Raw genomic sequence first — 14944 nt, 5'->3', positions numbered from 1 at the left:
TGGGTTTGGAAGGGCCTTAAAGCTCATCTGATTCCAATCCCCCTGCCATGGACAGGGACACCTTCCACTAGACCTGGTTGCTCCAAGGCCCATCCAACCAGGCCTCAAATACTTCCAGGGACTGAGGCAGTCACAGCTTCTCTGGGCAACCTGTGCCAGGGCCTTGCTACTCTCTCACGGAAGAATTTCTTCCCAATATCCCATCTAACCCTGCCTCTGTCACTTTGAAGTCATTCCCCCTTGTCCTGTCACTCCAGGCCCTTTCCAAAGTCTCTCTCCAGCTCTCTTGGAGCCTCTTTAATCACCTGATTTTGCAAGTCCCTTCCTTTTTTGCAGGAACATTCACATGCTTTGCATCACTGAGTACAGTTCCTTTGCATTTTCCTGGGGCTGTACCCTTTCCTACAGGGTAATTTGCTTGAATGTCCCTTTACCTGCAAATTGGATAGGTGCAATTAATAGCTGTGATTCCAGGAGTCTAGCTGATGGACAAGTGCTTTTGGGATCATCCCAAAAGCAGGAGATGTGATTGAAAGATGATTGGAAAGGAAGGCTGGATGTGTGATGTGTTGTTATTAGATTAGTGCCAGTATTTTGGCACAGCAGATTTTGCCAGGAAATGATGATATCAGTGCTTATTATTAAACTTGAGTCTCCCAGCCATCCTAAGAGCTATGGAGATGTTTCTTACCACAGGGAATATGGTGCAGAGGGTAAATCACAGGGAGAGCAGAGCACCATCACCTGCTACACCACTCTCAGACCACCTTGCATCTAGCAGTTGTGGTCCTCTGAGCTCAACTTCTCATAGAAAGTCACTTCCCAGAGAAGAATGCTGAACATGTAGGCAATGGATGAAAAGGACAGGGCTTCCTGAGTATCTGAGAGCACATGGAGGTAGTATGTGAAGTGCAGGTGGGAAGAAGAAAGCTTATTTCAGTGTAGTCACTGAGGGCACAAAAAGCAGATGGATGGAGTTATGCACAAAATGACAAATCCTATTTTACCATATGATTCATTCAGTACCTGTAGCTCAGGGGCCACAATGTTGTGGATTAAAGTCCTACACTGGGACAAGGGATCATTTCCTTTAAAATGAGGCACAGTCAGGGACCTGAAGGTATATCACAGCCTGTGAGCTAAAATTGAAGGATCTCTTTGGTGGTAATAGCCATGAGAATGGGGTCCAATAAGGGTGGTTTGGCCATATCAGAACCTGTACTTCCAAAGACTTGAGTGATCTGTGAGGCTTAGCTGCCTGGTGGGATGCTGGAAACCCTGATTGCAAGAATCACAGCAAGCCAGCTGCTAGGGCAAGATCAACAAAGGCTTCATTGAAGCATGTAATTTCTTGCCTGAAGGAGTTGTCCAGCCCTGTCACTGCCAAGGCAGTGGCTGCCCAGGGCAGTGGTGAAGTCCCCATCCCTGGAGGGATTTAAAAGCCATGATTCCATGATTCTATGATGTTCAGTAGGTAGATGTCCATCTCTAGTAGCCCAGAGGTTGTCAATACAGGTCCCATAAAAACAGCAGGACATAACCTGCCCCACCATTTTCCATCCTGCACCTCCTGCTTTCATGGGGGCATCCTCTTCAAGGTCTTTGATGCAGTTCTGTTGATGACTGGGTTGACCACAGTCACACCAAGTACTGGAGATGCAGGATGTTTCCAGAGGAATCCAGCACTGGATCTTCCAGAACAACTTTGCACAGATCAGTGACCTGTGCTGGAGCTTTCCCAACTAGAAAGACTGGATGTGGTGCATCTCCCTCTGTTCCACAGTCTTTGACAGATGGCTCAGTGCCACACAGATACTAAGGTTGGGTCTGTCCTACCTAGTGACCAAAGGTGGGAGAGCCTGGGTGGGTGGCCTGTGGCCACATCTGTTCTGGGTGTCCCAGGCCACGCACTTGGCCTCACAGGGCTTTTCTTGCAGCCAGACCTTCCTTGCTTTGCATTTTGCTGCAGCCATAGAGGGCAGTGGTATAGGTCCAGGTTCTGAAGCAGAGGTGGTAGTGGAGCTAGGCATGCTGAGCAGCCTAGCTGCTGAAGGAGAGCTAGAGCTGCTGAAGGAATTTCAGGATACATTTTGTGCCCTGTGCCTTTTCCATGAAGGATCTATAGGCTCGTTGTGGCACTCCTACATGGGATGTGCTCACTGATAGGGCCTTAAGGAGCAGTGTAGCAAGACAGTGTAGACATGTCTCTTCTGAACATGGAGCAGATATTTGGATCAGTGTCTTTTCCCTGGCATCACAGTTCTGTTCTCAGATCATAGTGTGGCCAGGGAGTGCACTACCATGGAGGCCTGAGGATGACATAGTGAGGTTGTCTGACTGGAACTGTACTGAAGATTGTGGGTTATCTCCCATGCTGATCCTTCAAACAAAAATCAAAACTACTTGGTGAACTGGGAGAAAACTCAGGCTCATTGAAGAGATATGTGTGGTAGAGAGTGAGCACATCTGTGATGCAAGGGTGCTCTGGGCTTTGTGGCTTCCACTGCTGATGTCTGAAACTAGATTAAGTGATCCACCATCAAGAAAGATGTCAACCTGTTGGAACAAGTACACAGGAGGCCATGGAGATGCTCCAGGGACTGGAGAGAGGCTGAGAGGTGGGGCTGTTCAGAAGAGAAGGCTCCAGTGAGACCTTAAGCCCCTGCCAGTGTCTAAAGAGACTCCAAGAGACCTCTAGAGGGACTTTGGACAAGTGTCTGGAGTGACAGGACAAGGGGGAGTGGCTTCACACTGACAGAGGGCAGGGTTAGATGAGATATTGGGAAGAAATTCTTCCTTGTGAGTGTGGTAAGGCCCTGGCACAGGTTGCCCAGAGAAGCTGTGACTGCCCCATGCCTGGAAGTGTGACTTAATTGGCCGGAGCTTGGAGCAATTTGGTCTAGTCAAAGGTGTCCCTGCCCATGGCAGGGGGCTGAAATTAGATGAGCTTTAAGGTCTTTAAGGTGCCTGTCTAACCCAAAGCATTCCAGGTTTTCATGATGCCCATCCTTAGTGCCTGTTCTAAGCTATCAGGTATGATCATGGCTGTACAATTCAATCCACTCAAGAACTTGTGCATTGCAGCTTCTGATGACTGAAAAGGGGAAGGGTCATAATTGGAAATTGCTGTTTGCAGAATGAGAGCCAGAACCTCTCAACCTAAATATTATAGAACAAACTATATTATCTAAATATGGATATAAATGAAGTATGGATATTAATGGAGTACAGATGTAAATGAGCTCTGTATGCTCACCAGGATTGCCTGAAAGGAGAGTGGAGCCAGGTGGGGGTCAGTCTCTTCTCCCAGGTAACAAGTGACAGGACAAGGGAAACAGCCTCAAGTTGCACCAAGGGAAGTTTAGGTTGGATATTGGGAAAATTTCTTCCCCAAAAGGGTTGTCCAGCTCTGATGCAGTCTGCCCTGGGGAGTGGTGGAGTTACCATTCTTGAAGGCTTTAAAAACATTTGGATGTTTGACATAGGAATGTAGTTTAGGGGGGAGTGATACCTAAGATTTTTAGCTTTTTATATATTTTATATATTTGTAGCTTTGTAGATTGCTAAAGCATAGCTGTAGCTTCTAGTATTTTTCCTATCTTTCCTTCCTACATTTAGGAATGATAAGCTAGCCTTATAAACATATTCCTAAGTACTGTTTAGTCTTATTCCAAGAAGAGAACCAGCTACAAAGACATTCTCTTTTCCAATCAGAATCTGGACCAGACATAACAGAAATGGGGCAAAAGAAACCTCTGAACTGCTTCCAGTGGAGCAAGACCCCAGCAATTATTGCCTAACCAATTAACCAATTGGACAGTATATGATAAGCACACTAATCAACTAACCTTATAAAAATTGTAGAATTAATATATCACATGCAGTTTTCACCACATTTTGTACCTGAAAGCTTTCAAGTAAAGATTTGCTTTTATATTCACTTTATATGTAAAGATATGCTTTTATATTCACTTTAACATTGTTGGAAATATTTATTACATTTCCCAGGTATCAGTGAGTGACAGTGCTGGGGGAACAGTTGGACTCAATGGTTTTAGAGGGCTTTTCCAACCTAAAAAGTTCCATGATTCTATCTCCTGCCCCCAGTCTTGGTGCTGTGCTCACTAGAGGTGACTTTATACATGGTGAGGAGCACACCAGTGCTAGTAAAGAGCTGGCCTCTGCTATACCATGCTGAAATAACAAGATAACCACCCTTGATTCTCCTAATGCATTTATAGGGTAAATGGAAGAGGAGCTTAAGTTGAATTCCACATGTGACTTGACAAGCCACAGCCTGCAGGTACATGTCAGGCTGTGGCACACATCACTGTCAGCCTGTGAGCCATGTCAATGGTGATGAATGCTAACAAATGAGTTACTGTCTAGTTGTCAGGGGAAGCCTGCATGCTGAACAAAAAAAAAAAAATTAAGAATTAACTGGCTTTAAGCTGCTTTCAGAAGGAGTGAGAAATTTAATTCTTACCTGATAATTGTTTGGATTCAGAAGCAGAGAGTGAGGACTTCCACACCAAAATGCCTGGGCAGTGCATCCCATGTCCCACTGCAGCATGTTCATAATGTGCAGCATTTGCTGGCAGCTCAAAATCCAGCATGTCCTGGACTGATCCCCAGCTCCATGGGCAGCAGGGCAAGGGAGAAACTTCTGACCCTCTGCTCCCCTCTGATGAGACCCCACCTGCAGAGCTGCATCTGGCTCTGGGGTCCTACCTCAGAAGTGTGGGAAGCTGCTGGAGCGACCATGTGGAGTGCAGTGAAGCTGCTTGGATACACCAAGGAGGTGCTCCAAGGTCTGGAGCACCTCAGGAGACAGACTGGGAGAGCTGAGGTTGTTCAGCCTGGAGAAGGGAAGGTTTCAGGGACACCTTAGGGCCCCTTCCAGTGTCTAAAAGGGCTGTGAAGTTCAAGTCATAGAAACAGGATTGTTTGGGCTGAGTGGATCTTTAAGCCATGTCATTCCATCCCCTGCCATTGTCAGGGACACCTGCCACTAGATCAGTTTGCTCCAAGCCTCAGTCTGGCCTGGAACACTCCCAGGGATGGGGCAGCCACGACTTCTCTGGGCAACCTGTGCCAGGGCATCACCACCCTCACAGATAAGAATTTCTTCCTGCTATCCAGTCTATCCTCTGTCAGTGGGAAGCCATTCCCATTGTCCTGTCTCTCCAGACCCTTGTCCAAAGTCTCTCTCCAGGACTTTTGGAGCCACTGTAGGCCCTAAGGGGCTCTAAAGTCTCCCTGGAGCCTTCTCTTGTCCAGGCTGAACACCCCCAATTCTCTCAGCCTGTCTTCTAGAGCAGAGGTGCTCCAGCCCTCTGATTGTCTTCAGAGCCTCCTCTGAACGGCTTGCGGTGGGAGTTGTTTGCACTTCCTGTGGCAGGATGGCACCTGTAGTACCAGAGATGCAGGTGCTGTACAGTTGCCTCCCAAAAGCAGTGTAGTTTTGCTTCCCTTAGTCTGCAGATTGTTACAGTAATCTTCCTTTTGGCAGGGACAGGGGTGGCCTTGGAGCCAAGGTCTGTGTCTAGGAATATGCCTTGTGCTAGAAGCATGTTCTGTGCATGTCACCTCAGAAGGATTGCATATCTCTACAGTGTCACCCCTTCCTCCAGTCCCTCCCCATATAATTCATTTTAGCCTATGCTGGTGGAGCTCCATTTGATGAAATGTTTTATGGTTGTGGGTTAACTTCCCTGGAATGTTGACATTCCCAGGAGTATTTGAAGAGGGCTTTCTGAGCACTTCTCAGTCTCTGAAGGACTTCAATTCTTCATCTACTACTTCTACCTTACTTTCCTTCTGTTTTGTGACAGTGTGGTAAAGGCTCTGCTCACAGCTAATGCTGATCCAAACCTTGGGGATGATTTCAGCAATGTGTATGAGATTGCCAAAGAAAAAGGCCTCCATTCCTTGGAAGGTAAGATGGCTCGTGTGTAGCTACTGACATTTGCTTTTCAGCTCCCAAAATTTTGGTTCCTGATCTGACCTCATGGGGTTTTTTTAGAGCTTGTTTCATCTTCTTCCTTTTAAATGCAGAGTAATTGATGGTACTTGGGTGAATGTATGTCTGAAGAGGAAAGAAACATTATATAGATATTATATGGAAGCAATACTTCAATTTACCAGAGATAAACTGGTTTTATATATCCAGAGCAAAATACAAAGTCATACATAGGAATGTCATTCCATTGACTCACATGCAGCCACATCTTGGGGAAGGGTTCAGGGCAGTGTATTCCACCAGCAGCCTTAATCCAGATCTTATCAGGAGCTGTGAAATGCAGACAGACTTGGCCAATTGAAATAAAGCTGAATGATGCAAGTGGTTGCAGTGACTGCTGTTAGGTTTGGGCAGGCATCAGTATCGGCTCTCAGCCCTAGATGACTTTCCATGGAAACAAGGTCATTTTCTGCAGAGTCATGTCATCTCATTATGGATATTCTTGGCAGATCTCAGTTTCCATGCTCACCCCTTCATTATCCTCATCACTGGTTGATGCAGACTCAGAATCATAGAATCATGGGATGGTTTGGGTGGGAAGGGACCCTTAAAGCCCATCCAGTCCACCCCCCTGCTATGGCACGGATACCTTCCACTAGGCCAGGTTTCTCAGACACCTGCTTTGTTAATTCAGATCTATATAAATTTCCCAGACAGTTTCCACTTTTCATGACAATAAATGGTGGTAAAATTTTCTTGGTTTTATGATTATCAGGATATGTCTGGATTCTAGGTGGCCAGCTGTGCTTTGCAGCAGCCAGCTGCATGTTCAGAGATTCTTCTGTTCCTCATGCTGGCAGGAATGATAGTAGGACTTAACCCTCCTAAAGTATCCCTGTCTTTCCTTCCCCATCCCAGAAGCCTTTTCTCTATCCAGGCACTGTGCTGACCTGCCAACCTCACCTCTGAGCTGGCAGACTATGGGATTTTTCCCAGACATCCCCCTTGCCCTGCCAGGGCCCAGCCAGCCACTGGGACTTGCATTCCCAGGTACACCTGCACCCACAGTGGCTGCTTTTGTGTGCTCTGACTTGTTTGGAAGTTAAACCTTGTTCCTGCTGCTCTGGGAGGAAAACGGGAGGAAGTCACACAGTTTGTCCAGAGCCTCAGTCTGCACAGCATGGTTTGCATAGAGTCATAGAATAGAATAATGGAATTATTTCAGTTGGAAAAGCCCTTCCAGACCATAGAGTCCAACCATTCTCCCAGCACTGCTGAGGTCACCACTGAACTGTGTCTCCAAGTGCCACATCCACATGACTTTTAAAGCCCTCCACGGATGGGCAGACGGTGCCAGAGCTTAACAACTCTTTCCATGACGAAATTTTTCCCTGTACCCATCCTGAATCTCCCCTGCCACAGCTTGAGGACATTTCCTCTTGTCCTGTCCCTTGTTCCTTAGGAGCAGAGCCCGACCCCCACCTGGCTCAACTCTCCTGTCAGGGAGTTGAGGAGAGTGATAAAGTCCCTCCTGAGCCTCCTTTTCTCCAGGCTGAGCCCCCAGCTTCCTCAGCCACTCCTCACCAGACTTGTGCTCCACACCATTCCACAGCTCTATTGCCCTTCTCTGGACATGCTCCAGCCCCTCAATGTCCTTCTTGGAGTGAGGGATCCAGAGCTGAGCCCAGGTGTGGCCTCAGAGCACCCAGCACAGGGTCATTTCCCTGGTCAGGCAGCCACACCATGGGTGCTGCTGAAGCACAGGGACATTATCCACGGGCCTGTCTGTGCTTTTGGCTTGGTGCTCAGCTCTGTGAAAGCCTAATGAAGGTGTAATATTTGAACCTTTCATAAAGCACAGGTTGAGTTAAGAAGATGGAGCAGTGAGGCGACAGCTTTGACAGGGCATTATTCTGTATTTTTAAAAGCTCCCTGCTCTCATCCCTCACTGTGACCCACCCGTGCAGCAGACCTACTTCTTGCTGGTAGAGAGAGTGTACATAGATCATATCCCTATAGCAGGGAATGTAAAATGTATGAAACTGCATTAAAAAATGAGCAATAGAATGCCAATACATAATGCATGTACATAGACTTTATTTAAGATAAAGTGTATCAACCAAGAAAGTTAATTGTTTTTGTCTGCATTCATCCCTCTCTAATGTTATATATTTTGGGGTGAAGAAAAGATAAGGCCACTCCATGAGAAGTTGCATTAATTCTTTGGTTGACATGTTTTATTAAAAAGAATAAATTCAGTTGCGTTTTTAAAAAGAGAGAGAGAAACTGCCTTTGTTTTTTCCTTTTTTTTTAGACATTTACATATTTCGTGTATAAATATTTTTTCATAAAAACATCCAAATCGAGAGGGTGTGCTCCACAACCACTGCACAAAATATATTACAGACATTTATATGGATGGCAGGAAGGGAGACAGAGGGCTGAAAATTTCCAGGCACCCAGTGATGGATGGTGGACGAGGCTTCCCCTGACGCTTTATTGAGTTTCCGATGATTATCTTTCTCAGAGACATTTTTTACAGATGACGGCCGAGCTGTCACAACGGACCATGGGGGAAAAAAACCAACAATAATAACACTTTAATCTCTTTACTGCGCTGCTCCCTAGTATCTCAGATTCATCTTCCCTGACGCACGCAGTTCATTATCCTGCTCCTCCCTGGGTAGGAAATGACGACAAATAAATATACATACTCACCCTGTGTGCTTGGAGAAAGGACCCAGGGAAGGAAAGGAGCCAGGGCATTAATTGATCTTCCTGGAGGGACTGTGGTTCATTAGTGGAGATGCTGGGCTCGGACAGCATCAGGTATTCATCACAGTGTTTCTCTCTTTGGAACTTTTCAAATCTCCTAGAAATCTTTTGATGGCTCTTAGGAGGGACTGTGAAGAAGTCCCTGCAGCCCGTCGGTTTTCCAGCTCTGCTTGTTTTGCCATAGTACAGTATGAGGTGCTCAGAGCACTTGGGAGCTCTCCCTGCCCCTGGATCTGGCTCTGATGAGTTTTGGGTACAGACCCTTTCACCAAAGAGTTGGACACACCTCCAGGAGCAGAGTTTGGCCCACCAATGGGTGGTGTTCATTTGAATGGAGACAGCATACACCAATTCCACCATCACTCATGTTCCATGGTGGGACAGGATATTTATGGGGCTTCCTCTGGGCAACCTGGGCCATTGTCTCACCACCCTCACAGGGAAGAATTTCTTCCCAATATTCAATCTTACACTGCCCACTGTCAGTTTGAAGACATTCCTACTTGTCCTGTCACAATCTGCCCCTGTAAAAAGTCACTCTCTCTTATTTTTTTTGCTGATGACTAAAGCAAAGAGTTTAAAATCCAGGTTTTCTAAAGCCTGATCCTTAAACCAGCTACAGGAGAGCAGGGGTGCTGCAGACCCTTCCTTTAGAGCCATGCCCTGCTGAGACACATGGACTTATGTGCTGGAGACTCCCAAAATCAGGAATTTGCTTAAAGATCAAGCCATAGTGGGACATTCATTCCTGTCACAGCTTCCCTTCTGTTTGCTAAAAACATTATTTAGATTAGATATTGGTAAGAAATTCTGCCCTCTGAGGGTGGCAAGGCCCTGGCACAGGTTGCCCAGAGAAGCTGTGACTGCCCCATCCCTGGAAGTGTTCAAGACCAGGCTGGACACAGCTTGGAGCAGCCTGGTCTTGTGGAAGGTGTCCCTGCCCATGGCAGGGGGATAGAACCAGATGAGCTTTAAGGTCTCTTCCAAGTTACCCTACAATAAATGGCTGGGAAAAGGCTGAGGTCTTTGCTCAGGTGCTCTCCACCCACCTCCTCCCCTGCCTGGGCACTGTGTAGGCAGTCACTGGGATACATGGAAACCATGTTGTCCTTATCTCTACTGCTGCTCAGTGGAGTGGGGGCAATGCCCACCAGAAACACCCACTGGGGTCCTGGTGATCCCAGAAGAGGTCACAAAGCCCTTAAGAAGCTTCCTGCCTGGTGAGGGGCGGTGGGTCCATGCTGCTGCTGCACATCCAGATGAGCAGTTCTGTAATTCTCTCAGTGAGCTGAGCTTTCACTCTCTGTCCCCTGCAGTCCTTGTCACCCGGGAGGATGACTTCAACAACCGTCTCAACGTCCGAGCCAACTTCAAGGGCTGCACAGCTCTGCACTACGCCGTTCTGGCTGATGACTACCTGACAGTCCAACTGCTGCTGGATGCAGGTGAGTTTTGTAGTTCCACCCAGCTCATGGGCCAGAAGCACTTCTGAGTCAGCCCATCCTACAAAACTGTCAGGTTCAGACACAGGTCACACTCTGTCACTGTCACAATTTGGTGTGATTTGCTGTTTGCTTTCATCTCTTTACTTTTTAGTTTCTGTGTTCCCGTTCATTTCCAGTGGTTTTTCTCCGTGTGCTTTCGGTGGCTCTTCTCACCTTAGTCGTTGAGTTTTCCCTTTCCTCCTGCAGTTAAACATCCAGGGAATCATAGAATCCTGGAATGGTTTGGGTTGGAAGGAATCTCAAAAATCATCCATTTCTAACCCTCTGCCATGGGCAGGGACACCTTTCACTAGACCTGGTTGCTGTATGCTGCATCCAGCCTGGCCTGGAACACTTCCAGGGATGGGGCAGTCACAACCTCTGTAGGCAACCTGTGCCAGGGCCTTGGCACCCTCAGAGGGCAGAATTTCTTCCCAATATCCCATCTAACCCTGCCCTCTGTCAATGGGAAGCCACTCCCCCTTGTCCTGTCACTCCAGGCTCTTGGAGCACTCTCCAGCTGTTTGAGCCTCTTTAGACGCTGGCAGGTGCTCTAAGGTCTCCCTGGAGCCTTCCCTTCTCCAGGCTGAACGCCTCCCACTCTCTCAGCTGTCTCCTTGGAGAGCCCTTGGAGAGTTTCTGTGACCCTCTCTGTCCTCACTCCAGCAGCTCCACACTCTTCTAATGCTGGGAGCCCCAGAGCTGGACTGGGTACCCCACATGCGCCCACTGGTTTCTGCTTAGTATTTTTTCATTTCCCACCTGCAGTATTCACTCAGGCCTTCTGTCATATCCCTCATGTCCCTTTGTGGAATGGAAGGGTCCCCACTACACCAGGAATGGATCTGCTCTGTAGCCAGGGCACAGAATAGGTGCTGGTACCCAGATGAAATGGGGGACACTCAAGTACTGTTGGACCGGGACAGTGCAGCTCTTGTGAGAATTGGTCGTAATTATGCAGTTACTGGTCCTCCTGGTTAAATCACAGAGCCCTTCTCCTCACAGAGCCTGCTTCACTGTCTTCTCTTGTATACTCACCTGGGCAACCTGTTCAGTGCTCAGCTGTCTTCATGGGGAAAAAGCTTTTCAGCACTAGTGGAGTAGAATGAGAAGAAGCATTTAGCGAACAGAACAGGAATGTGCTGCCCTGGCAAGGGTTTTTATATGTACCCTCCTGCTGTTCCTGCTGGGATGATATTTGTGACTCTTGTGCTGTTCTCCAGAGCTAGCATCTGCTTAGTGTGTATCTGCACATGCACTGTGTGCCAGACCACCAAGCTGGTCTATAGTTCTGCTTTCATCCAGATGTGATGTCCTTTGTCCCCAGCATTCCTTCTCCTCCAGCAATTTCAGCAGCTCTCCTCCTGTGATGTCCCCAAGGTCACTTGGAGATGAGCCAGCCACAGCAATGCTGTCCCTGCCTCAGGTGTATGCTGCCAGCAGCCAGGTGGAACATGAAGTGGTCACCTGTCACAGCCTGGCCCTACAAAGACAGGCTCACTAGGGTCTGGTTGGCCAGATGCTGATTTTTGCAAAGATTTGAGAAATGTAGTCTTTGTGATGTGGACATCTCAGAAGTTAATTCTAGGGAATCACACAAGTATGTAATGGCATGATGTGGTCTCATAAGGCTCATTCTTTAAGAAAGCAGCTAAAAAGATAATAGAAAGTAGTATCTGTGATGGCTAAATGTCCCCAGATGGGATGAGGAAAATTAATTGTGGCAACATTGAACCTTGATACTCATCTGTATTATCTGCTTACTATCTTTCACAAATAGAAATATAAGAGTGAAAGGGTGAGATTCTGTAGCACTGAACTCCAGGTCAGTGTTTCCCTGGGAGCCTTACAGATACCAGAGCCCCAGCTCCTGGCCATAAATTAATCCAAAACCAAAGGAACCAATGAAACAAATTCTATTGCAAAGGCAGGGCTCCTTGCAGGGAAGAGAGCTAAAAAAGCAGGCAGCTGCTTAGGAAGCTGTGGGACTGTGTGGACATGGTGACTGGGAAGTCTTCAGACAAAAATACTGCCCCCCCTAAGTGGGATCCACTGCATTTTTCTGACATAGAAGCCCCCCTCAGTGTGGGCATTGTGTGAACACAGAACCTGGCACGGTCTCAGAGCATCTGACTGACTGCATGTCTGTTCCATGGGCCAACAGCACCTGCTCTGCAGTCACTTGGCCATGGGACTGACGATCAGAAGGTCTCCCAACAAGACCTCTGGGATCCCACAGTTATGTCAGGGGATGCCCACAGGAGGAGCAGAGCAGAGTGGAGCAGGCTTTACCTGCTTGAGCAACGGGTTGTGAATGCCCAGACCTGGAAGGGCTTTGTGGGAGAGTGCAGGGGGCTCTGGAGTGTTACAGAGTGGCAATGGGGTAGAAGGGCTGGAAAAGTCCTTGTCACAGCAGTATTGGGAACAGGTCTGTGCAGAGAGTCTGTACAGAGTGTGGAGAGTGTTTGACAAATGTTATGGTGTGAATCATAGAATCACAGAATGGTTTGGACTGGCCATTCCCAGCTCTTCCATCCTGTCTCCGGAGCAGAGGGGCTCAGCCCTCAGAGCACCTCTGTGGCCTCCTCTGGACTCACTCCAGCATTTCTGGAACCTTCTGTTGTTGGACCCCAGAGCTAGAGGCAGCACTGCAGGTGGGTTCTCACCAGAGTGGGGCAGAGGGGCAGAATCACCTGGAATAGCATTTTCTACAAAGATACCTGCTTCTCATTTCTGCCGTGGAAAGCCTCCTTACATGGCACATATTATCAGTTGATTGAAAGTACCAGGGCAGCTCCTTGGTTACCCTAAGTGCAGGTAAAAGATGGGTGTGAATAACTGAAGTTGGCACTAAAGAATTTTTCCATCCTGAATAAATCATTGTAAGGAGTAAGTCCACCTTATTTCTCCAGTTGTGCCCTGCTTAGCTCTCCAAGTACTCTTCCAATCCAGGCCTCACTGCACAGAGGCAACTGTTCTTTATGTTCCAGAGATATTTCTGTGTCTGTCCTGGAGCCACTGCCATCCCTGTGAATGGCCCTTTCTCTGCCTGGTGCCCACAGAGAGTTCTTTGTTAGTAGCAAAGTGTCTCAGCTTGAAAGAACTCCCTTGGATCTCAGGAAAAAAAAGCATTTAACAATCTGTGGGACTGTGTTTGTTTGGGTACAAATGGAAGGATTGTGTGAAATCAAAGTAAAAATTCAGAATTTAGCCAGAAGATGTGATGCTCACTCATCACTGTTCCGTTCTTAGTCCAGCCCCACAGAAATCCTTCTGGATCCTGCTCAAGAGCCTCAGAGTTCATTTCCAAGCGGAAATCCTTGTCTTGTAGAGCATGTCCCAGTGCTCAGATCCTGGAGACAGCAAGCCACCAGTGGGAATCTCCATTTGGCAGTGGTGACATTCCCATTGGAGCTCCTCCCAAGGTTGAGTTCACAGTGTTCCTCAGATTAATAATCCCTGTTCACCATCCACAATACCCACTTACCCTTTGCAGTCATGGTTTAGGGTGCAGATTTATGAGGATTATTTGCTAAATGTAATAAACTTCACCTTTCTGTCAGGTGGACTCTGAGCTGCTGGGGTGACAGCAGACCCTCCCCTGCCCTTTCAGCCAGTTTTGGGTGCTGGAATTGGATTTCCTGATGAGTGCATGATAGGAGGATTTCAGGGCATTCACTGGAGGCGTTCCCCTCCTCCCAAAGCAGGGCATCCCTGCCTCCTGGTCAGTGTAATCTGGGATGAATACATGGCCAAGGGTCTTGGTGTGGAGATCGAGCCCCGTTCAGCCCTTTGTGAGGGTAATGCCCCTTTGCTGCCATTGACATCACACGCACAGGGTGGCTCCTGGTTGCTGACATGGAACAGGCTCCCCTTGATCCCTCCCTACACCTGCCTTTTACTAACTCTCTATTTACTCTAACTTCTCTGGCTGGTGCTCTGCCCTGGGGCCAAAGCCATTAACTGCCCAGCCCCTCTCTGCTCCAGCCACTTCCCGACCCCCCTGTTGTTTTTAAGGGAAGCCCCCTGCACTTGCCCCTCACCCCACATCCCTGGCCTTTTGTGGCCCATTCAGTGACTCGCTTGACCCCTCCAGGACCTTACAGCCCTTTGGTCAGCATGTGTGTGCCCAGCAGACCGCGAGATGAAGTGGCAGCTCTGTTGTCCTTTCGGGCAGTTGTTGGTGACATTTCACAGTCCCCTGACCTGAGGCGACACCGTAAATGTCGGTGTTTGGGGAAGGGGTGGGTGAGCGCTCGCATCCGCACCGTGCACCAGTTGCTACTGCAGGCACAATTGATTCCAGGGACTTTGTGTTTAGCTCAGAGGAAGGCAGGCAGGGTCACCAGCTTGCTGGTGACAGAAATCCCCTTGTTTTAGAGGGAGCTTTTATTATGTCAGTATTTAAGTGATATAGCAGTATTAAAAGGTGCAGCTTTCTGGCAATGGTGTAACCCTGCCGTGGAGCATAGCCAACATCAACCTCCCTTCTACAAACAGTTCTGCTCCAGAATCTGTTGCTGAAATGCAGGGAGGCACTGATTCATGTGTCCAGTCATGGAGATTGTTCAAGGGCTGGAGCCCCTCTGATCTAGAGACAGGCTGGGAGAGCTGGGGTTGTTCACCTTGGAGAACAGAAGGCTCCAGGAAAACCTTAGAGCACCTGCCAGTACCTAAAGAGGCTCCAAAATAGCTGGAGAGGGACTCTTTATAAAAGTGCATG

At 48.0% G+C, this 14944-nt stretch overlaps 1 protein-coding gene across 1 annotated transcript in view; it reads left to right on the top strand.

Moving 5' to 3' along the window:
* CLPB (ClpB family mitochondrial disaggregase) overlaps positions 1–14944 on the top strand; it is a 73821-nt gene that overhangs the window by 21607 nt on the left and 37270 nt on the right. The window contains exons 4-5 of the mRNA XM_058045770.1: positions 5835–5938; positions 10054–10182. Coding sequence (XP_057901753.1) covers positions 5835–5938; positions 10054–10182 — 233 coding nt within the window. The remainder of the gene's footprint in view (positions 1–5834; positions 5939–10053; positions 10183–14944) is intronic.

The sequence above is a fragment of the Melospiza georgiana genome, chromosome 2, assembly GCF_028018845.1.
Source record: "Melospiza georgiana isolate bMelGeo1 chromosome 2, bMelGeo1.pri, whole genome shotgun sequence".
Classification (NCBI taxonomy): domain Eukaryota; kingdom Metazoa; phylum Chordata; class Aves; order Passeriformes; family Passerellidae; genus Melospiza; species Melospiza georgiana.
Note: the sequence above shows the minus strand (reverse complement) of the source record. Positions and strands in the feature narration are given on the sequence as shown.